This window comes from Borostomias antarcticus (genome assembly GCF_949987555.1).
Source record: "Borostomias antarcticus genome assembly, chromosome: 16".
Lineage (NCBI taxonomy): Eukaryota > Metazoa > Chordata > Actinopteri > Stomiiformes > Stomiidae > Borostomias > Borostomias antarcticus.
The window spans coordinates 17,579,002-17,600,481 of record NC_140249.1 but is presented as its reverse complement, the minus strand read 5'-3'; the positions used below and the strand labels follow the sequence as shown (position 1 = coordinate 17,600,481).

Sequence of the window (21,480 nt, the reverse complement as noted above, 5' to 3'; positions counted from 1 at the left end):
CACACACACACACACACAGTGGGTCCCTTGTACCAACACTGCCATCGCTGTCAGCCTCAGATTAGAAGCATTTTACACCAACACCAACCCAGGGGTTCACATATTTAAATCTGCTCATTTATTCACTATGTTTATGTCTCGAGCATACTGCAAGCTAAGCAGATATTCGTGATGAAGTGCTTCCCCCAACGTTTTGCTGAGGCTTGTTCTTTTGACAAAGTTTGTGGGAAAGCCGAGCGTATCCCTTTCCAGCGGAGAGGGATTGTGGGTAAGGCTGAACATTGCCAAGCACAGTAAATATTTAATCGCAGGAGAAAAAGAGGGAGTGCTGACTTCAAGAAATGGGTCACAGAATCGAGTTACATAGATTATCTGGCGGAGCCTGCTGAGGTGTAGTATGACAACGCAGAATCAAAGCCCACCGAAGGCTGTCGGACTACACAGCGTGCGCCGTATGTCGCTGGGACAGATTTCCATGAAGTGACGTTGGCCTCGTCACCGCCTCGCCGCTTAGGCCTAGTTGATTTCCGTCGCTCGGACAGGTAGGCGAGCAGTGTTTGCTGAAGCTCTCCCTCTGAAACACTGCGTCGGTTTTATTCCACAGCATTTCCCATGCAGTTGGGTAAATAGAATGTCAAGTTCCATTCCGGGCCCGGCTCCAGGGAGCTAACCAGGCAAACACTGCAGCAACAACAACAACAACAACGACGACGACGACAAAAGCCACTGGGAACTCCCCCCTCCCCGCCCCAAGATTGAAATAACGTGTCAGCCGCAGTTACAGAGAACGAGGCGAGAGGAACTCGTGAATATGTGTCCAGCGCTGCTAAAACAAAAGTAGACTGAATAATTCACAGCGATGCAGCTCTGGCAGGCGAGCCCAAAGAGGGAGGGCGCTCTGACTGAGGTCATGAGCCAAGTCACCATCACACACCCCTTCTACTAAAAACATCTGTGTGTCTGTTTACATACAGTTACATCATGTGAACACAAAGCACACTAGTAGAAATGATGGTAACAGATTAATACACGTATAAATGTATGAGAAACAATAAGTACCTGGGATCTTAAAGAGTTGTTCAGTGGGGTCATGCTGGTGAATGTTAGTGATACAGAATGAACATGGCTGCTAACACTCATTGACCTACAGCACTTACTGAGGTTAGTTTAAAGTAGTTTGACGTATTTCCGATGCAAACAAGCTATGAGGGTGGGACATATGTTTAGAGCAATTTGATTGGAACATTGAAAAGTGGATGGGTTTTAAGAACTTTGGATAGATTCGATGGAAGGATAGCGTTGATTGACGGGTGGATGTTGTGAGATTATTGGCCTGAAATCTAAGGTACCTGTTGTCGTCATTGCACGTGACCTACCGTTTTCCAGGAAGTAAGAAATTATATACTTTGATATAAGATTACAACAAAAGTAGAATTTAGTAATTTTTTGGGGCATACATCGTTGAATAGGTGAACACTATGACCAATTATGTGAACCAAAATGGGACAGAATGCTTTTTTCATTTCAGTGCGACTTTAAGAGCACTGCTGGGTGTCACCAATCTAACTGATCTGCTGTTATGATATCCTCTCTATGAATTAATATACACTCTGTGATGTCTTGCTTCTTTGAAATGTCTAGTTAATAATAGTTTGTGAATAGGTGGAGATCTAACCCTTTTGTGTAATGTCCTCTGTAGGTTGGACGGTTCTTCGGTGAGGTGGACGGGTCTGTGATGGCGTCGCTGATCAAGTCGGGCATGTATAAGAAGTATGTGGCTACGTACAGTTATGTTTCATCAATAAAATATTTCATATACAGTAGTGTGTAATACTATTACCAGCTCAGTGGCCTTGTGGTTAGAGTGTCCGCCCTGAGATTGGGAGGTTGGGGGTTCGATCTCCGGCCGAGTCAAGGCTATAAAAATGGTACACAAAGCCTCCCTGCTTGGCACTCAGCATCAAGGACTGGATTGGGGGTGAGTCCGTGACATACTGTACTAGCGTCATGTCCAGGGGGTGGACTTGTACATCAAGTTGCCTCATGCTAAGGAATCAGGAGATAGGCTCCTGCCTTATGGGCCACTCGGTTCGAGAGCCATTGGTTCTCAAGGATATTTACTATAATGCTATCAAAGGTTTTGCAAGAGGAAAGTGGTTCTATATGGAAACCTACCAACCTACCAACCTGTATTTGCTTCCTGTTTCTCCTACAGGGTTTCCTTGTTTGATTACCAGGGCATGTGTAAAAGCGGCCACCATCACGGCAACAGTGCTCGGCCGCTGCTCAGTGTAAGTCACCCAACACACAGTTGTTACTGATGATGATCGGCCTGTGAGATACTGAACACTGGCTTTTTGTCTCGTGCCTCGCAATGTAATTAACCTCTTGTTCCATGTTATCTGCAGCCATTCTATGGCCTTGCGGCAATACTGAAGTGGATCTTCTCAAATGCTTTGATGTAAGTGTGGCCTTTAGTCTTTGACACTGTAAATGGGCTTGGCACAGTGCTATTGTCATCACTTAAGAGGTTGGCTAAATTGTTCTCTCTAATAACCCCGTTAACAGGTTCTTCCTCGACCTCAACTTCTGTGGTCTGTGGCACTCCGATTACTTCGTAGACGGTAAGACGTTCTGTTGGTGCTTGAAGTAACGACAGCCGTTGAAAAGAGGAGGATTTAGACAGAGATTCAGAAACATACCTTAAAGCTCAATGAGATAACTTTTTTATGGTTCAATATTCACCTTTACTCGCTATTAGTTTATGAATTGGCCTTAGCAAGACCCCAAAAATCATTTTCGTGAGATGAGACTGCATGAGACCCTGTGAATTTATTATTATTTTAGAATTTCGGTGTACTGGCTAGTACACTGGCGGGAAATCTTGTGGTGGAAACGGAAGTGACACGTTTTGCGTGTCAAGAAGACAACAAACACTTCGCCCCGCGAAACGAAATCTACATGCACATAAAAGATAGAAGACCAGTATTTACCTGCATTGAAGCCATCCCTCCAGAAAGTAGATACAATCTTCCATCCAGTCTCCGCCACACGTGTTTGTTATCATTTTGTCCCCCATCATTACAGCGAGTGAGTGGGGGATTATGGGAAGTGTAGTTCTTAAAACGCAGTGCCGATTTGATCACGACCAGAGGGGCTGCCAAAGTGCCGAGTTATCTCATGTAGCTTTAAGATGGAGTCATTAAATAAAATGTGAAAGAGAGGCTCGTATTGGCTCTGTATGCAACGCCATATCCCCTTCATGAGTCATATGTTTGACATATGTTTGTCATTTACAATTCATTTTCTCTCCTCAAAATGGTTGGCTCGCCTATCATAATGGCTTTGCGCTGATCCCAATGTCATCCAATGCCTCCTCTGTCACCGTCACCTCATCCATCATCAATCATGTCCTGGACCTGTCCCTGTTCATTCCTCACTGTGGGTCACTGCATACAGCCAAGGCTGGCTACCATACAAGTGAGTTGTGACCCCTTTGGAAATGTTAGCTGGTAGATACAATAGAGTATAGTGGGGGGTAAGAGCCGTGTGTGTGTGTGTGTGTGTGTGTGTGTGTGCGCGTGTGTGTGTGTGTGTGTGTGTTTGCGTGCATGTGTGTGTGTGTGTGTGTGTGTTTGCATGCAAGTGTGTATGCATGTGAGTGTGTGTGTGTGTGTGTGTGTGTACAAACAGTAGATGCACTTGCATGTGTGTTTTCTCAAAACTCGTCCGATCTCGTTGCTCAGCCCATAAACAGAAGAGAGTGGAGATGATGCACCCGTGTGACACGGCGTACCCTGGCTTCCTCTACGACCACTCCATCTCCCAGACCAACAGCCTCATCAAATGTGGACGCTGTCAGAAGTACGCACACACACACACACACACACACACACGCACACACGCACACATACACACACTTGCATGCAAACACGCACACACACAGACACACAAACACACACACAGACATGTGCACGCACTCACACACACACATACGCACACACAGACACACACACACACACATACACACACGTGCATGCAAACACGCACACACACAGACACACAAACACACACACACAGACATGCACGCACTCACTCACACACGCACACACACACTCACACACACACACACACACACACAGTCACACACAGACCTTGGTAGTGTTACCATCCTGTGGCCAACCTGATACCGTTTCTCATCAGTAGAATGTTCTAAAGAACACTTCACTACCTCCTCCATCTTGTATGTGTTCCACCTCAGTGCTCCTAGAGTGATGTGAGGACATGTTGTGTTCCAGGATGTTCGTGGTCCAGCAGGTGCCTGACAGTAACCTGCTGATGATGGTGGTCCAGGCGGACTGCGACTGCTCACGCCAGTACGCCTCCATGACCCTGGAGCCCAAGGAGATCAAATATATCCTTTCGTTTGTCTGTCTGGGACGGTAGGCAATAATAATAATAACATTTCTGTCATAAAGCCAATCAAGGCTGAAAGAAGAACATACCCCCAAATAGTTCTGTGACGATTTCACCAATAAACCCCGTGATTTCTTAACTGCTGTGCACATAACGCTTCGGTGAAGTGTAACAGGATGAGGTCTCAGAAAGTCCGCCGGCGCCCGGAGTCCTGCCACGCCTACCATCCCAAGGTCAGCCTACACGCTCTTCTTTCATCCAAATAGTTTCTCTCAACTTGACCGAGTGTCGGGTGGCTTACTGTTTACATTTCCATCTTCTCCGGTGACTCTCAGGAAGACGCCAAGGACTGCGGAGGAGCGTCGGAGATCTCCCTGTCCAGGGTTCTCCTCCTGGCCTCGCTGGCCTCCTCTCTGCTTCTCCACAGGTGGACATGACCAAGCCCCTCCCTCCCCTTGTGCTCGCCACGGATTGACCTGAAAAAACAGACTAAACAACCATCTCTTTTTGTTTTTTTGTACTACACCTTTTTAAACTGTGTAGTGGATCTACACAGCGGGTGTCTCTGGAGCAACAAAATAAGGGCTATTTTGTAGTATGACTCATTTTCCCGCACTGAGATAAGATAGACTTAAAAGTCAACAAAGAAATTTGGATTTCTTTCAAATGCGCCATGGGATTTTGAAGTTGTTTGTTGACATGTGAGTGACCAGTGATGACCAGGAGACCGTCGTTTCAGTTGAGATGCTAAAACGGAGACGCTTCGCTGATGAGCAGCGCCCTCTGCTGGTGAACTTGACACAGTGCAGCCTGGTGGACAGCCGCTCGGAATGTTGATCTCGGCTAGAGAATCGTTGCCATATAAACTGCAGTATGCACATTCATAGGAACATAGGGATGTAGATTATTTTTTTATTTTGATACGTATGCAGTACACAGATGCATTTATACTGTTTTATGTCACACATTAATAACCGAAAAATAGTTTTTACATGACGAGGAACATGTCATCAAAAGAGTCATGTGTTGGATCTGATTGCTGTTATGTCTAGAACATTCCAATGACCTTGACCTGAAAACGTCTTAAATTCTCTGTTTTAGTCAGGGTCCTCTGTTGGCCTAGTTGGCCACATGAAGGCAGGACATCTCAGTACATTTGGATATGATACTGTATGCTGCCCAGTGTTGTATTTCATAATAGTTTTGCAGAGGGTTACACTATGGGCCTTTAAGCGAAATGTACAGTATGAACATTCCAAAGGTATATGACAGTTTACCTTATAATGATAATTTATTAAAAGATCCATATGACAGATGTTTGAATGGTAACAGTATGCAATCTTCTGTTTTATTGAGGGATAATTTCAGAGATTTGATATAGGATTAAAATGTTGGAACAGCATGAACTGTAATATAGTCAAAGGATGCACATAGCATAGAGATGCCATAGTGCTTTAACAATTGACACTATTTACAGTACAATAAATATGTTAAAATGTGTCTTGTTTCTTTTTATTTACTCCATTCTCCTGCTCACTAATTGGTAATGAATTCCATGGTCTAAAATCCAAAAGTCATTCCCGTTTGGGTTCTAAAGGCTGAATTATCGACTAATTTTATTTACAGCATATTCACTAGCATGCACAGACCAGCTTGCTGTAAATCTGTTACCATTATTATTGCTAGCTATGCAAATAAACACGCGCACACGTGCACACACACAAGCTAGTTAATACACTTATAATGCAGATGTAGTGTGGTTCCAGGAGCGAACAGACTTTTCTTGTGGGAAAGGGGGATTATTATATATCATAATGCTCAGATCACATCACTATCGCTGAGGAAGGTTGAATAAACCTGCTGGGTTTTGAGAAACAGAAGACAGAAGAGCAGTACTAGTTACAGTACTGTACTACAGAATGTTTTCATTCTCTCAAAAAACTCTTAAAAGGTCAGAAAACACGAAATATTGTTTGATAATTTGCTCTTGCGGTAATTGAAGGTGCGGTAACACTTTAAAATAACTCTTATACTGTAAATAGATCATTCACAAACTGTTAGTTATTAATGTGTTAAACGCTTGTTAATAGTCAGTTAATGATTTACAACTGTCCCGTATAGTTAATAGATCATCCACAAACTGTTATTACTGAATTAATGACTTGTTAAATGTTTGTTAATAATTGGTTAATGATTTAAACTACAACTTATAAATAGATCATGAAAAAGCGATTAGTAAACTACTTACTAATGACTTGTTACGTTTTAGTTAATAGTTGCAGTTTTAAATCATTAACCAACTATTAACAAACATATAATAAGTCATTAATAACTCATTAACAGTTTGTGGATGATCTATTAACCATTTAAAAGGGGTAGTTACTGTATTCTTAAGTGTTACCAAAGGAGTAACAATGTAGCTACACGAATTAGGCTATTCTTTCTGCTCTTTCTGCTTTACGTTTCAAGACGAACGGAGGGAGAATGGTGAAGGGGTCAGCAGTTTTCTGGGCCTGGTTCAATGAGCAGATTTTCCAGTTCCATGTAGGCCTTAACTAAAATTGCATCTAGCGCGATAAACCTAGGATTATCATACATTTTACCTTTTCAGATTATTGCTACTGCAAGACTTCCTGAGAAAGTCAAACAGAGGAGGCCATGGCTGCCGGGTGTTCCAGGACCATCCCAGGTCCATCCCAGGACCATCCCAGGCGCTCTCCTCTGTGGGGTTCGATTCCTCCCTCATCGGAGGCTTCAGAAAGCCTGTCTGACCTTTGACCTCATGGCCTCCGTGGGCAAGAGAGAGACTACCAGCTCCTTCCCCGTTACCAGCCATGCGGTTGCCTGCTCAGCCTGTCTCTCCTACAGTTGCCACTCCTGATTCCAAGATGGGTCCTACTGTCCACCTACCCGACTTCCCAATGACCGTAATGACTCCGTGTTGGAAGCCACCCCTACTTGTGTAATGCCTCCTAGGCCCACCACACACATGCCACCACACCTGCCAGCTGGCCTGGGTGCCAGCCTGATGACCTGGGTGCCAGCCTGATGACCTGGGTGCCAGCCTGATGACCTGGGTGCCAGCCTGATGACCTGGGTGCCAGCCTGATGGCCTGGGTGCCAGCCTGATGGCCTGGGTGCCAGCCTGATGGCCTGGGTGCCAGCCTGATGACCTGGGTGCCAGCCTGATGCCCGACACGTCGGCCCACCCAATAATCCAGGCGTCTGTTTCTCCTGCCACCCTACGTGCCAGCCTGGTAGCTGCCCTGGATGGATGGATGGATGGATGGATGGATGGATGGATGGATGGATGGATAGATGGATAGATAGATGGATGGATAGATAGATAGATGGATAGATAAATAAATAAAGTATCTATCTATCTATCTGCCAGCCCGACACCTATCCCACCCACTAACACAGTGCCGTATGTGAAGACGGGATTGACATCCAGTACCACTCAGACCACCACTCAGGCTGAGCAGAGGGGCCAGTTCTGCCCCCCAAGATGAGAGCCAGTGAGCCAGGCAGGCGAGGGAGGGAGTTTGGATTCGTGTGCTGGAAAACATCAACAAAAATCACCAAATGTCTTTTATTGATTGAACATAGATTTGTGTACATTGAAGTACAGTCGCGTTCATACATGAACATTCTCCGGTGATGGAGATGGAAAACCCTCGGTCAGCCAGTTAAGAGCAGAGCACAGGAGAGGCAGTCTTACCTTTCTTCATCTCTCTTCCTTTAACGATACATTCAAGCAAATATACTGTATGCAGATCGGTTACATTGGGTGAATAACAGATGTCCCATAACACATTTGGATTCCAGGAAGATGTACAGTGAAATGATACTCTGGCCTACTCAGCATGAGTCTTAAAGTAGATTGAAGTAAGAATAAATATCAAATAGTGAGAAGTATTTGATATTTTACAAACCTAAAGATCAATTTAATTTCAGAGGGGTAGCAACTTCCTGACATACTGGACAGTAGATCACATCTTATACAATAGTGGATACAGTAGATCACATTTGAATATGTCCTGTACACGATAGTGGAGACTGTAGGTGTAGCACTCTGCTAAACACACACAGGAGCAGCATTGCATCCTCTGAACACAAATCAACAGCATTCCCATAGCATAGCACCCTCTTGACACACACATGAATATCCCCATAGCCCATTGATATTCAGTACCTATTATCTGTTCTATAAACCCTTGTGGATCTAAACAAGAAACGTTCTTTGCAAACAACCATCAAGATGCCTTCATAGTTTTGGCAATTTAAAGCCTGAAAAACTTGGACAAAGTCCTACATGTGCATTAATTCATAATGTATTTCAATAGCTTGTGAGCAATAGTTCACAATTTAGCAATCGCTATCATCTCCACATACGGTAAAGTAACACTGCAGAAAATATGAGAACGCATCTTGTGAAGGACCACATCTTCAGTGAATCCAAAATCTAGAATACTATTATAGTGCACGAAGAATATCTCGATTTATAAAGACACATTTAAGCAGTCTGCTGTATAGGGATAAACTCCCATTTATTGAAATAAATAAAGACATTTCACTTTCAGTGAAAATACAGATGATCTGCACCTATTCTTGCAGGGAAAAATCACAAGATAAAATTCCTAAAAGAACATCTTTCATATCTCTCAAACGTGTCCACTGCCGGTCACAATTGTGCCTTTGATACTCCACCGACAAAGTCCACAGAGGGCCTTATCCCCCCAGGTATGGCATATTATTTCAAATCAGATGCTATTACCGGAGGCAAGAAAATATGCCTGGTCACAGCTCTGTGTGGCAGGGCTGCCAGTCCCAGAGTCCGGCCTACACGGCGTGTTTCTCCTGCGTGGGGGCCTCCTCCTCGTGGCCCCTCGCCCCCCTCTCCTGGTTCCAGTCCTTCAGGCCCTCCGGCAGGCTCGTGTCCTCCTCGAAGCTGCCTGTTCCCTCCACAAACTCCTCGTAGGTGGACTTCTCCTCGAACGGCCGCGGTCCTAGCAGCTCCAGCATGTCCGCCTTGTCCAAGACCTCCTTCTCCAGGAGACGCTTCCCGACCTGAGGAGAGAAGCGAGATGCAGTGACTTCCGCGGATCGCGTTCCTAGCGCAGGAAGAGACGATCCATAGTTCATAGCTCCACAGGCTAAGAGTACTGCACTGCATATGCGCTAAAAACCCAATGATAGAAAAATAAAACACTTTCAGAAATCTACAAGTGGTCATGGTGTCTCTCTCACCATATCCACCATGTCTTTCTTGTCCAGGATGAGTTCCATGGTCCTCTGGTAGGCTCTGTCCACCAGGTCCCTGACCTCCTGGTCGATCATCTCCGCGGTGGCCTCGCTGTAGGGCTTCTCCATCACAATCTCCCCCTGGCGCGGCAGGTCGAACGACACCTGGCCCACCTTGTCACTCATCCCAAACTGCACAATCTGGAGACAGGGTGAGGTCGACCGACATGACAGTTGGCTACTTAACACAGTGCGATATCAAACATTTTAAATACTAAAACAGAGTCCAACAATTCAAACCATGGCCCCCAGAGACTACTGTAATCATCCCTCTTTTATAACTGTCGTGCAAAACAGGGTGCGGTGCTACTGTCCATGTACTGTATACTGCTGTACCTGTGCGTAGGCAGACTGGGTGATCTTCTTCAGGTCATCCTGCGCTCCGGTGGTGATCTTCCCAAAGAAGACCTGCTCGGACACGCGTCCACCCAGCATCATGCACATCCTGTCGAAGAGCTGCTCGCGCGTGTAGAGGTACTGCTCCTTGGGCAGGTACTGAGCGTAGCCCAGCCCCTTCCCTCTGGGGATGATGGACACCTGGGGGGGCGAACAGGACGGACGGACGGATGACAAACACGGATGAAGAACAGTTCTGGGATTCTCGACGTCTCGATTTTTCATTCGACAGCTTCCTGAAGAAATGACGGTGTTGGAAATTCTGTTTCTGCCTCGTCGAAACCATCTGCGACGATTACTGTAGCTCTCAGGTTCCATCGAGTGCTTTCAGGGTTTCTAAATTATTCAATACAGACAAACTTCTTCCATAAGGCCCCTCAGCTCATAATATCCACAAAACATCCATTGTACAACTCACACTTCATCTCATCTCATCACAGATGCCCACAGCTGCTGTGGTATGTCGCTTTCAGCAGATGAGATATAGCACAGTACCAAGTCAATTTGACAGACTGTTTACTGTTGTGAGGTTCTGGTTAGCTTTTTAGTTTTTAGGTAGTCTCTCTCCAGACTCAAATATTATGTTGAGTCGCCACGCTCCGCATACTACATAATAGAGTCTGGGCCACTTCGCCGCCTAAGCTGGTATTCTGAGGGGGCGTATCGACGAGTTAGAATGGAAAGAGTGACAGGTTGTAGCAGCAAATGAGAGACGCTAGCTCAGGTTAGATGGGCGGGGCATATTTATAGGTGGGAACGCCTGATCGCGAATGTTGTTACTGATTGGTGTCGCCAGGATTCCGGCGTGCCACCAATGAATTGCCAGGATTATCTTACAGTGTATCAGCGAAAGAGCTCTCATGACTCTGGTGTTGAGACTATGGTTTAGGTAGTAGGTTGGTAATGAATACTGAGATGTTTCCATCTCCTGACATCGATTCAAGTTAATACACATAGAGAGGCCAGTCAAAATAGTTGGAACCTCACTGATGCAACCAAAACCTTCACCAAACCCAAGGGCATACCAGCTGCGTCATTTATACAGAGCTGTCCAAAAGTCACGTGAAAGTTAGCGCAGAGGAGCTCATATATTAGCCGTTTTTTGTCTGGCGAGGAACCCCAGACTTAACTTAACTAGAATAGGTGCAGGGAGAGCACTCCCACCATGAATGCATTTGGTGGCTCTGTGCGCGTACACACGTGTGTGCGAGCAGGACATGTTTGGTATTGCTGCATTCGATAGGTCGAAAGCTTTAAGCCAGTCCAAACTCCATGTCTCTGCAAACACCTAGATTTTTTTTTCAGGGGGGTGGTAGTGTCACGGATACGTGGCGTCAAGTGTCGTCATAGACACTAATAAGCGAACCTTTAGCAAGGGGACGAGGTGCAAATATAAAAAAGTATTTCCCCTTAATAATCCATTCATCTAATCTTATTTTATCTAATATATCATTTTCACCAGGAAAAGAATAAGTGGGCGAAGTTCCCCTGCTTATTTTTACTCAAGGAAATGACCGTAAGTCCAAAAAATGAATTGAGGTGAATGGGCAGTTGTGTGCGTGCGTGCGTGTGCGTGGCACTGTCTGCCTGGAGTACACATTCGTCAGAGTCCTATTCCATGGTCCTGGCTCCTACCGTCTCTACAGTCTTTGATTGAAAGCTTTATTCTGAAAGCCTCCTGTTCAGTAAGTAGTAAGTAAGTAAGTTAACTTTATTTATATAGCGCCTTTCACAGCACGAATGCACAAAGCGCTTCACAATACAAATAACACATAAAAAGGAAGAAAGAGCGACATACAAAATGCAATACATACAAAATACAAGGCAATTACGACATACAAAAGCCAGCCTCAACAAGCAGCCATACAATCAGGCGCAGCCAATATCCTGACAGCACTGTACTGTAATGAGAGGGAAGGGGGGGGGGATGCGAAAGGCGAAGGGATGGAGTGAGGGAGGGCGGGGGAGGGGTTGGGGTTCGAGTGATGTGCGTGTTTGTGTGTGTTTCTGAGTCCGTGAGTTCAGTCCATGTGTGTGTGTGTATGCCTCTGGCTGTGGAGACGTAATCTCGTTGGCTCAAACCGCGGAATGTCTTAGCGATAACACAGCAGGTTGCTATGGAGACGCCCTCGATCAGCCTCAAGACCAAAAGTCAACTACAAAGTAAGGGGAGATAGAAAAATGCAAGAGCAGGAGCAAGCAGCAAAAGCGTCTGCTCTGAACGAAAGCAGGAAGGAAGAGCCGTAGTTCAGCTGTAGTTCAACTGGCTTGAGAGAATTCAGCCATGAAAGGGTCAACTCTGTTGAGGTGAGCTGGCAGAGGAGGAGGAGCTTCTGATCAACATTTCACTTAAACGAAACTACGGAAATCACTGAAGCAGTTTGTTCTACTGCCTTTCATTTCTTAGTCGTCGGTCGACATTTTACAGCCTATACAGACGGAGAATACAGAGAGCACAGTAACAGGTGAGTAAAGTGAAGTTTAAACTCATTTTTATAGCAGTGTTTGCTGTTCTGTGATTTAAATGCAGCGTAGTCGATTCCCCAGTTCGTGAAAGGAAGATCATCTTGAATAGTTATCTCGGGCGTTGTTGACTAAATTAACTAAAACTATATTCAACTAAAACTAACTCTAGAGCATCTACGTGATTTAGAATGATTTAATTCCTGGTCTTTTGGTCTCTGTCTAGACATGGCTTCCTGCAGCAGTGTCCTGTCTGAAGAGCAGTTACTGTGTTCTATCTGTCTGGATGTGTTCACTGACCCGGTCACCACTCAGTGTGGTCACAACTTCTGCAAGGCCTGTATCGCACAGTACTGGGACGGCACTGGCCTGTGCCAGTGTCCCATGTGTAAAAAGACTTTTGACAAGAGACCGGATCTCTTCGTCAACACGTTCATCTCTGAGCTGGCTGCTCAGTTCAGGAAGTCGGTGCGGGTGAAAGCAGCCATCAGCCCAGACCTCCGCCCCATTAAACCTGAGGTGCCGTGTGATTTCTGCACCGGGACGAAGCTCAAGGCCCTGAAGTCGTGTCTGGTGTGTGTCGCCTCTTACTGCGAGACTCACCTGGAGCCCCATATGAGGGTCGCGACCTTTAAGAAACACAAGCTGGTCCGCCCTGTGGAGAACCTGGAGGCCAGGCTGTGTGGGAAGCATGAGAGACCGCTGGAGCTGTTCTGTAGGACTGACCAGGCGTGCGTTTGTCAGTTCTGCACCGAGGCGGACCACAAGACCCACGACGTCGTCCCTCTAGAGGAGGAGTGTGAAGAGAGGAGGACTCTGATGAAGAAGATGGAGGGTGAAGTTCAGCAGATGATCCGGGAGAGAAAGGAGAAGGTTCGGGAGATCAAACTCTCGGTGGAGACCAGGCAGAGAGATGCAGAGCGAGAGATATTAGACAGCGTGGAGGTCTTCGCTGCTCTGGTGCGCTCCATCGAGAGAGGCCAGGCTGAGCTCATAGAGGCGATGGAGGAGAACCAGAAAGCAGCAGAGAAACAGGCTGAAGGTTTCATTAAAGAGCTGGAGAAGGAGATCACTGAGCTGAAGAGGAGGAGCTCTGAGCTGGAGCTGCTCTCGCACACGGACGACCACCTCCACCTCCTCCAGAGCTTCCTGACCCTGCGCGCCCCTCCGCACACCAGGGACTGGTCCGAGGCCAGGGTCAGCGGTGACCTGGGCGTGAGTGCGGCGAGGAGAGCCGTGTCTCGGCTGGACGACACGCTTCGAAGTGAAATCAAGAAGAAGTGCGACGCGGAACTGAGGAAGATTCAGCAGTACGGAGTGGATGTGACTCTGGACCCCGATACGGCACATCCCATTCTCACCCTGTCGAAGGACGGGAAGCAAGTGATACCTGGAGACATTAGACATAGTCTCCCCGACAACCCAGAGAGGTTTAATTGTTGCGTTAATATCCTGGGTAAGCAGGGCTTCTCCACAGGGAGGTTCTACTATGAGGTTGGGGTTAAGGGGAAGACTGACTGGACTGTCGGAGTGGTCAGAGAGTCCATCAACAGGAAGGGGTCGATCACCCTGACACCAAAGAACGGACACTGGACTATATGGCTGAAGAATGGAGATGAGTACACGGCCAATGCTAGTCCTGCTGTCCCACTCTCCCTGAGAGAGAAGCCCCAGAAGGTGGGGGTGTTTGTGGATTATGAGGAGGGTCAGGTCTCCTTCTATGACGTGGAGGACAGGTCTCATATCTACTCTTACACTGGCTGCACCTTCACTGAGAAACTCTACCCATACTTCAGCCCTTCTTTAAATCATGGCGGTAAAAACTCCGCCCCTCTGACCATCACTCCTGTCAGCCTCGAATCATAACTGATCTTTAGAATAAACAACTGAATGTTGAAGGCCAGGTTATGGTTCTGAACCTGTATGCAAACTCTGTTATTGATAAAGACATGTGCCTAATCCCAGATATCATGTCTTTCAAGTTATTACATGTAGCATTCTATCTGCAATATAAGCATATAATGGGTGATGTGTGTGTTTGATGTACTCAAGTCGGTACCCTTCTACTGTAGTTGTCTTATCACTGTCAAAAATCAACACATTTAGTTCTTTTCTGACAAATAATGCAAAGTCATATAAGGCACCTGCCTGCATGCACATCTTAAGCGTATGTATGTACACAATACACTCAGTTGGGAAAATGATATAGACAAAAGTGGTGCTCGGTCAGCACAGACCTCCGTCCATGAATGGAATTTGTGGCTCTGTGCTCGTGCACGGGCGCGCGTGCACGTTTGGTATCGCTGCATTTGTTAGGCCGAGAGTTCGCTGAACTCTGGGCTCTCCCACCGTAAACCCGGTCTCTAGCGCCCCCACACAGGGAGCTGACTTTGTTCAAAGTTTTGTTTTAATTCGTGGATCCGCCCCGTGATTCGGATCCGCTCCAAAATTGTATGGGTTCCAAGTTGTCCCTTGCTACACCCCTCCACCGAGTTTCATGAAAATCGGTCTGGTAGTTTTTGCGTGATCCTGCTAAAGATCCAACCAATCAACGCACGACATTGAAAACATTACCTCGCCCTGCGCTGTCACTGGGGCAGAGATAACGAACAGACAAACACACGGCACTGCAAAGAGCACCCCCTGCTGGTCCTGGAGGAGGTAGCAGAGCGTTTCTGAAGAGAGGGGAAGTTTCTGGAGAGGGAAGGTTTCTGAATAGAGGGGAGGTTTCTGAAGAAGGGAGGTTTCTGGAGAGAGGGGAGGTTTTACCTTCAGCAGCGGGTCTGCGTGCTCCAGGAACCAGCCGACTATGGCGTGGCCTGCCTCATGGTACGCTACGGTCTTCTTCTCTGTGGGCTGCAGGACCTGGGTCTTCTTTTCAAGACCTAGAGAGAGAGAGAGAGGGCGAGAGAGAGAGAGAGAAACAATTACAGAGGAACGTCACTCCTGGGGATCCTACCCGAATTCCAAACCATTTTTTTAATAACCTATGGAAAGGGTAGGTTGTACTCACCTCCGATGACTCTGTCAATAGCCTGCTCAAAGTGTTTTCCGGACACAGATGTGTTCAGATATCTGGCTGCAATGAGCGCCGCCTCGTTACACACATTAGCGATGTCAGCTCCTGAGGGGACAGAGAGGGTGACATTTAGAACCGTGAAACACGATGATAGTGAAATACTGTATATGCCGTTTCTCTCACAAAGGGGCAACACTTGCCCGTGAAGCCGGGCGTAGCGGCGGCCATTTTCCTGGCTAGTCCATCTCTGTCCATAGTGGGGTCCAGTTTGATCGGCCGTAGGTGCACTTTGAAGATGGACGCTCTGCCCTTGATGTCAGGTGGACCTGAGAGGAATTATTCAAAATGTATCAAACATATTATGACACATCTGATGCTTTTAGCAAACTTTATGCGTTAAGTCCCACTTTAAGCTCCAGCCTGTGCCTACCTATGTAGATCTGCCGGTCAAACCTCCCAGGTCTCATAAGAGCAGGATCCAAAATGTCTGGTCTGTTGGTGCCGGCCAGGACTACCACATTGGTGGCAGTATTGAACCCTTGAAGACACCAGAGAATTTCACTCACAATTGTGTTTATAAAGTATACCCAACATCTCAGTGCAAACCATGAACAGGAGACACCGCTTGACAATAGCATTTTTATACACTACTGTAGTTACTGTACATCCTGCGTCACCGCCCTGCTGTGACTCACCGTTAGTGCTGTTGCGATACCAAAATTATAACTTCGATACGATACCTGCTAAAAATATCTCGATACCAATACTGAAACCCCTAACCCTAACCTAACCCTAACCCCACAGCAAAAACCTAAAACATCAGAAAACGTAGGCTTATGGAATAATACAATGTCAGGTGTAGCCGACTGATCTCAGTGTTTGCTGTCTGCTGTGGCGGAGCAGGAATGTTAACTGTTTAAAGTCAATAAATTACATATATATATATATATATATATATTTAATTGTATTATTTTATTCATTAAATAAAGAAAAAAAAATACTACTTTGTAAAATAATAAGCTTGATATGCTACAATTATAAACTGAAAGTGTCTGCTGTGCTCCACGAGTCAGAGGAGGCAGGCTTCTGATCCTCTCCTTCACTCTGTCCGCGTGCAGCAGAGCGGCTCGCAGCCTCGCAGCACAGAGCAACGGTGTTCACGTTACGGCATGACGAGCTCCAGGGTTCACAGATTGCCTCATTAATGTTAGAAGGTTCCCCAGCTATTAGCATTGGGTTTAAATGCGAAATATTGCCAAATAGGCGCTTTTGCTTTTGGAAATCCTCTGCCAACTCAGCTCTTTCACTTTCCTTCATGAACGTTCTTTGCAAACTATTTTACGAGTTCTTTCCGTTAGACTTGTGTTCGCCCCAAACATTTGCAGAAATAAGCGACTGGTCTGAAAGTAGTTTGGTGAACTGGACTGACGGTTTGAATGCACACTCAGCTTTGAGAGTAGCAGAGAGGAAAGCGCACACACACACACACACCCAGAGGGACAGAGAGAAGCAGAGCGCTACACACACACCCAGATCCAGAGGGACAGAGAGAAGCAGAGCGCTACACACACACCCAGATCCAGAGGGACAGAGAGAAGCAGATCTTTACACACACACCCAGATCCAGAGGGACAGAGAGAAGCAGAGCGCTACACACACACCCAGATCCAGAGGGACAGAGAAGCAGATCTTTACACACACACCCAGACCCAGAGGGACAGAGAGAAGCAGAGCGCTACACACACACACACACACCCAGAGGGACAGAGAGAAGCAGAGCGCTACACACACCCAGATCCAGAGGGACAGAGAGAAGCAGATCTTTACACACACACCCAGACCCAGAGGGACAGAGAGAAGCAGAGCGCTACACACACACACTCAGACCCAGAGGGACAGAGAGAAGCAGAGCGCTACACACACACACTCAGACCCAGAGGGACCGAGAGAAGCAGAGTGCTACACACACACACCCAGAGGGACAGAGTAGCAGAGAGGGAGAGAGACGCACGCACGCTGCCTCGACGCAACTCGGAAATGCGTCTCGTTCTTAAAGAGACGGTACTAATAAAATGGGGTATCGTGCCGTTTTTGACGGCAAGGTATGGCGGTATCTTTCTAGTATGGGTACACCGTGCAACTAGGGCTGGGTTAAAAAAAATCGATTAATCGATTCAGAATCGATTCATGAATCCCAAAATCGATCTTTTATTTAATGAATGAATGAATAAATGAAGGAATGAATAGTTCATTAATTCATTCAATGATTCATTCATTCATTCATTTTTGGAAATCAGTATTGATACCCAGCCCTAGTATTGATGTGTTGCATAACTTGGCAGTCATGTAATTAAGGTTACAGCAAAAAAAAAAAAACAGGTTTTAGTAACACTAACCAAATCGATATTGAATCGAATCGTGATAATCGATTCTGAACCTTGTGAATCGGAATCGAATCGATTCTTGAAATTCAAATCGATACCCAGCCCTACGTGCAACGCTACTCACCGTCCATCTCCACCAGCAGCTGGTTGAGGGTGTTCTCCTGCTCGCTCTGCCCTCCGAAGTTCCCCCCGCCCCTCTTGCGACCCACCGCGTCGATCTCGTCGATGAACAGGATGCACGGCGCGTTCTTCCTCGCCATGGCAAACATGTCCCTTACCTACGACAAAATAAAACAGCCCGATATCCTCACATGAGCACACTGCCTTATTTTCTAGATGGTTCTAGGTTATCCGCCGCTAGGGGTAGTGCTCTGGCTGGTGATGGGCACTGACCCTGGCAGGCCCCACGCCCACAAACATCTCCAGGAACTCGGAGCCGTTGACGGTGATGAAGGGGACGTTGGCCTCTCCTGCGGTGGCCTTGGCCAGCAGGGTCTTCCCCGTGCCTGGAGGTCCAGAGAGCACTGCACCCTGGGAACACACACACACACAGCGTAAGAGAGACCATATTCTGAGGCATGTCACATCGTCACACGCTGTAGCTACTCTTGAAGTCACAGATGGATAAACTGAAAGACGGACGCATGGGAAATGTCTATGTCAATCGTTCTCAGTTAATCAAGGTCTTTGATTGAATCAGATCTGAATCAGATCTATTGGCTATGAATATGGCCCCTCCCCTTTCACCTTGGGTATTTTAGCCCCCAGGTCCTGGTACTGCTGAGGGTTCTTCAGGAAGTTGACGAACTCCATGATCTCCAGCTTGGCCTCCTCACAGCCGGCCACGTCCTTGAACTTGACGTCTATGTCGTCCTTCATCATCTTGGCCGTCGACTCGCTCATGCTGAAAGGCCCGCCCCTCCCGCCCCCGCCGCCTCCCGCCATTGGCCCCCGGCGGAGGGTGAAGAGCAGGAAGCCAATCAGCAGCAGGGTGGGGATCATGCTCATCAAAAATGATCTGATGGAAGAATTACGATGATCACTCCCAATCAGGCCATTATGGATAGCTAATACATTCATTTCAGCACTGTACTGTATGTGTGTGTGTGTGTTTAGCGCAGTGGTCTCCAAAATGGAGGTCGCAAGATGATGGGGGGAGGTGGGAGGGGGGTCGCGAGATCATAAAAACTATTCAAAATAGCATACTTGTTACGAAAGATAAAAAATAGCATTTAAATCTATAACAACAATAGCTGCTGCTATTGTAAAATAATACAATAGATTGTGTTCTTTTGTTGTTGTTATGCCTATTTGCACGTGTGTTTGCGAACGTTTGCATGCTTCAACCACCTCCGGGTGTAGTGTGCGTCACAAGTCTCTGGCGCCGTTATTTTGGGTGGGTCGTGAGCCGAAAAGTTGGGGAACCCCTGCTTTAGCTCACCCGTCGCTCTCTGTGCTGTACACCACCGCTGCCCTGTGAGAAGGTTCTAGGCCCAGCTCATGGTGGGCCGCCTCCAGGTTCCTCTCGAAGGTGTCCACGCTGCCGATGTTGAACCACACGTAGCTCTGGAGGAGATTTAATCCTCACATTCAACTTTACATATCCACAAATCATCATCACGTCATTATGAAATAAACCAGGTCCATTTCCCAGAAGCTGGTCAGTGGTCAGTATCACTTACGCCCTCAGAGACATCTGCTCCAGGTGTGAGGATGACTCGAACATACTGTTTGTTGACGACCTCCAAGCGGTCCACCTGTGCAAAGAACAAAACAACGCTTAGAAAGATCGTAGTGATGAAGAAGAAGAACGAAATACCTCGTGAGCCTTGACCGGTTCTTCGAATGAGGACGCACCATGCCCCTGCCCAGGTAGCGGTGAACGAAGTCCTTCCAGGTGATCTCTTTGCCGGTGTCTCTGAAGTAGTAGTAGAGGACAGCAGAGGACAGCCCTGCGGCCCCCACCGCCAGATAACGGAAGTCCTTCTCATCCCAGGGGAAGTCACCCTAAAGATGAAGACGAGGTGCAAAGCATCATCTACAGATTCTTCTTCTTCGTTTGGGTTGGTTGTTATTGTCCTCTCCCCCCAGGCTCGGGGCCGAGGCGGGGCTATCCTTTTACCACCCCGAGCCTGGGTGAGGGGTCACCCGGGCTATATATCCGGGCACACCTCCAGGAGCCATGTCACCGTTTTGTCGTCCAAAACCGTCAGGCCATGCATTCTACAAATGAATCCCAACAGAAGGTGCCACACAACTACTTTGCGAAAACAAATAGTGACACGACCATGTGATTCAAGTACTATAGTGTTAAAATGTGTCCAAATGCATTTTACATTTTGCATAGCAGGAGGTGCGCATACATCTTACAGAATGATGCTGTAAAACTAGCCTACCTTCTGCATGCGGCTCCACCAGTCTTTCCCTCCTCTCCTCCCCCCTCCTCCACCTCCTCCTCCACGACCTCCACTGCCACTACCTGAATCCTTCACCTTGTCATCTGCAAACCAAAGACAAATGATTAGACAGACCAGGTGCCAACCGCACACAATAAGCAGAGCCTGGGTGTTGCTCTCCTGACCCTCTCGCCATTCGCTCGTCATATTGTACTTGACGGTCTCAAAGAGATCTATGTACGTGAGATAATTAATTTGCATGTGCAGTTGAAAGTCCAGGTACGTGTGTGGCAGGTTAGACAGGGTCTTGTTGGTGCTCGGCGCGTTTTGCTAACGTTACCTTTTGGTGTCTCGCTGGAATAAAGGAGACCTTGGGATGCATATAGTCCATGAGATGACAGGAACTTATTGGGGGTAAGTGCCAGATTCTGGAAGGAAAGCGGATTCCATAACATATCGTCGTACAGTACAGCTTAGCACAACGTTAGCCAGCCAGCATGTCGACCTGCTAGCTTGGCAAGCTTAGAAGGCCAGCCATAACCTTCATGGTAGCGTGTAGTTATTCAGCTAGCTAGCTGTGGTAATTATCTAGCTAGTAATGTCAATAATTAACACTGGCTAGCTATACCTAAAGTTATAGTAAGCTAGCTAGCATGGTGACATAACATAAACAACCTTACTCGAACAGCGTATTCATAACCGGGCATGGCTAGATTCCTGGATGTGACCACTGGCAGCGAGCAGCGTCCCCAAGCTCTCGCTCCGATCCGCAGAGGCAGAGCGGCCGCCGAGAGAAGCCCCAGCATTTGAGCCATCCTCTCGTCGCCGCCTGCCTAACCTTCTTTATCAAATAATGTCTAATTTTCCTCAAATGTTCCTTTCTACCGGTTGCGTTCTTGAGTAACAGCAGCAGTAGCACAAGTGTCATCTGTATGACGACAGAGGGCCCAAATAGCTGTCTGACTTTATGCCTGACTTAATCTATATTGTAAATAGCTCTATATTTCACTCAGTCGTGTACTGTTTCGTGCTAGATGCTAAAAGCCCTATGTGAGATATGCAAGATGTGTCGATATATTTGAAAATCATTCGTGAAAGACCT

General features: G+C 46.9%; 3 protein-coding genes across 3 annotated transcripts in view; 2 read left to right on the top strand and 1 right to left on the bottom strand.

Annotated features, from left to right (window-relative positions):
- The window catches only part of LOC311319725 (voltage-dependent calcium channel subunit alpha-2/delta-4-like), a gene marked incomplete at both ends in the record, with an annotated part of 38,336 nt that extends 33,483 nt beyond the window's left edge, over positions 1 to 4,853 (top strand). Inside the window, 9 exons of the mRNA XM_084451328.1 lie at positions 1,700 to 1,770; positions 2,216 to 2,291; positions 2,409 to 2,461; positions 2,569 to 2,624; positions 3,460 to 3,480; positions 3,747 to 3,864; positions 4,299 to 4,414; positions 4,567 to 4,649; positions 4,752 to 4,853. Coding sequence (XP_084307454.1) covers positions 1,700 to 1,770; positions 2,216 to 2,291; positions 2,409 to 2,461; positions 2,569 to 2,624; positions 3,460 to 3,480; positions 3,747 to 3,864; positions 4,299 to 4,414; positions 4,567 to 4,649; positions 4,752 to 4,853 — 696 coding nt within the window. The remainder of the gene's footprint in view (positions 1 to 1,699; positions 1,771 to 2,215; positions 2,292 to 2,408; positions 2,462 to 2,568; positions 2,625 to 3,459; positions 3,481 to 3,746; positions 3,865 to 4,298; positions 4,415 to 4,566; positions 4,650 to 4,751) is intronic.
- A 3,141-nt stretch (positions 4,854 to 7,994) lies between these two features.
- Positions 7,995 to 21,294, bottom strand: afg3l1 (AFG3-like AAA ATPase 1). Its single transcript, XM_084450824.1, has 16 exons — positions 21,059 to 21,294; positions 20,719 to 20,806; positions 20,379 to 20,482; positions 19,840 to 19,989; positions 19,665 to 19,739; positions 19,424 to 19,548; positions 18,730 to 19,000; positions 18,376 to 18,513; positions 18,107 to 18,260; positions 16,029 to 16,136; positions 15,799 to 15,924; positions 15,593 to 15,703; positions 15,349 to 15,464; positions 10,057 to 10,257; positions 9,667 to 9,861; positions 7,995 to 9,486 (listed from the first exon to the last, which is right to left on the bottom strand). The coding sequence occupies exons 1-16, from the start codon at positions 21,191 to 21,193 to the stop codon at positions 9,259 to 9,261; spliced, it is 2,325 nt and encodes a 774-aa protein (XP_084306950.1). The 5' UTR covers positions 21,194 to 21,294; the 3' UTR covers positions 7,995 to 9,258.
- Positions 12,808 to 14,445, top strand: LOC311319428 (E3 ubiquitin-protein ligase TRIM39-like; the record flags this gene model as incomplete). Its single annotated transcript, XM_084450989.1, has 1 exon — positions 12,808 to 14,445. One exon carries the CDS (start codon positions 12,808 to 12,810, stop codon positions 14,443 to 14,445), a length of 1,638 nt encoding a protein of 545 aa, XP_084307115.1.
- Positions 21,295 to 21,480: the final 186 nt, after the last annotated feature.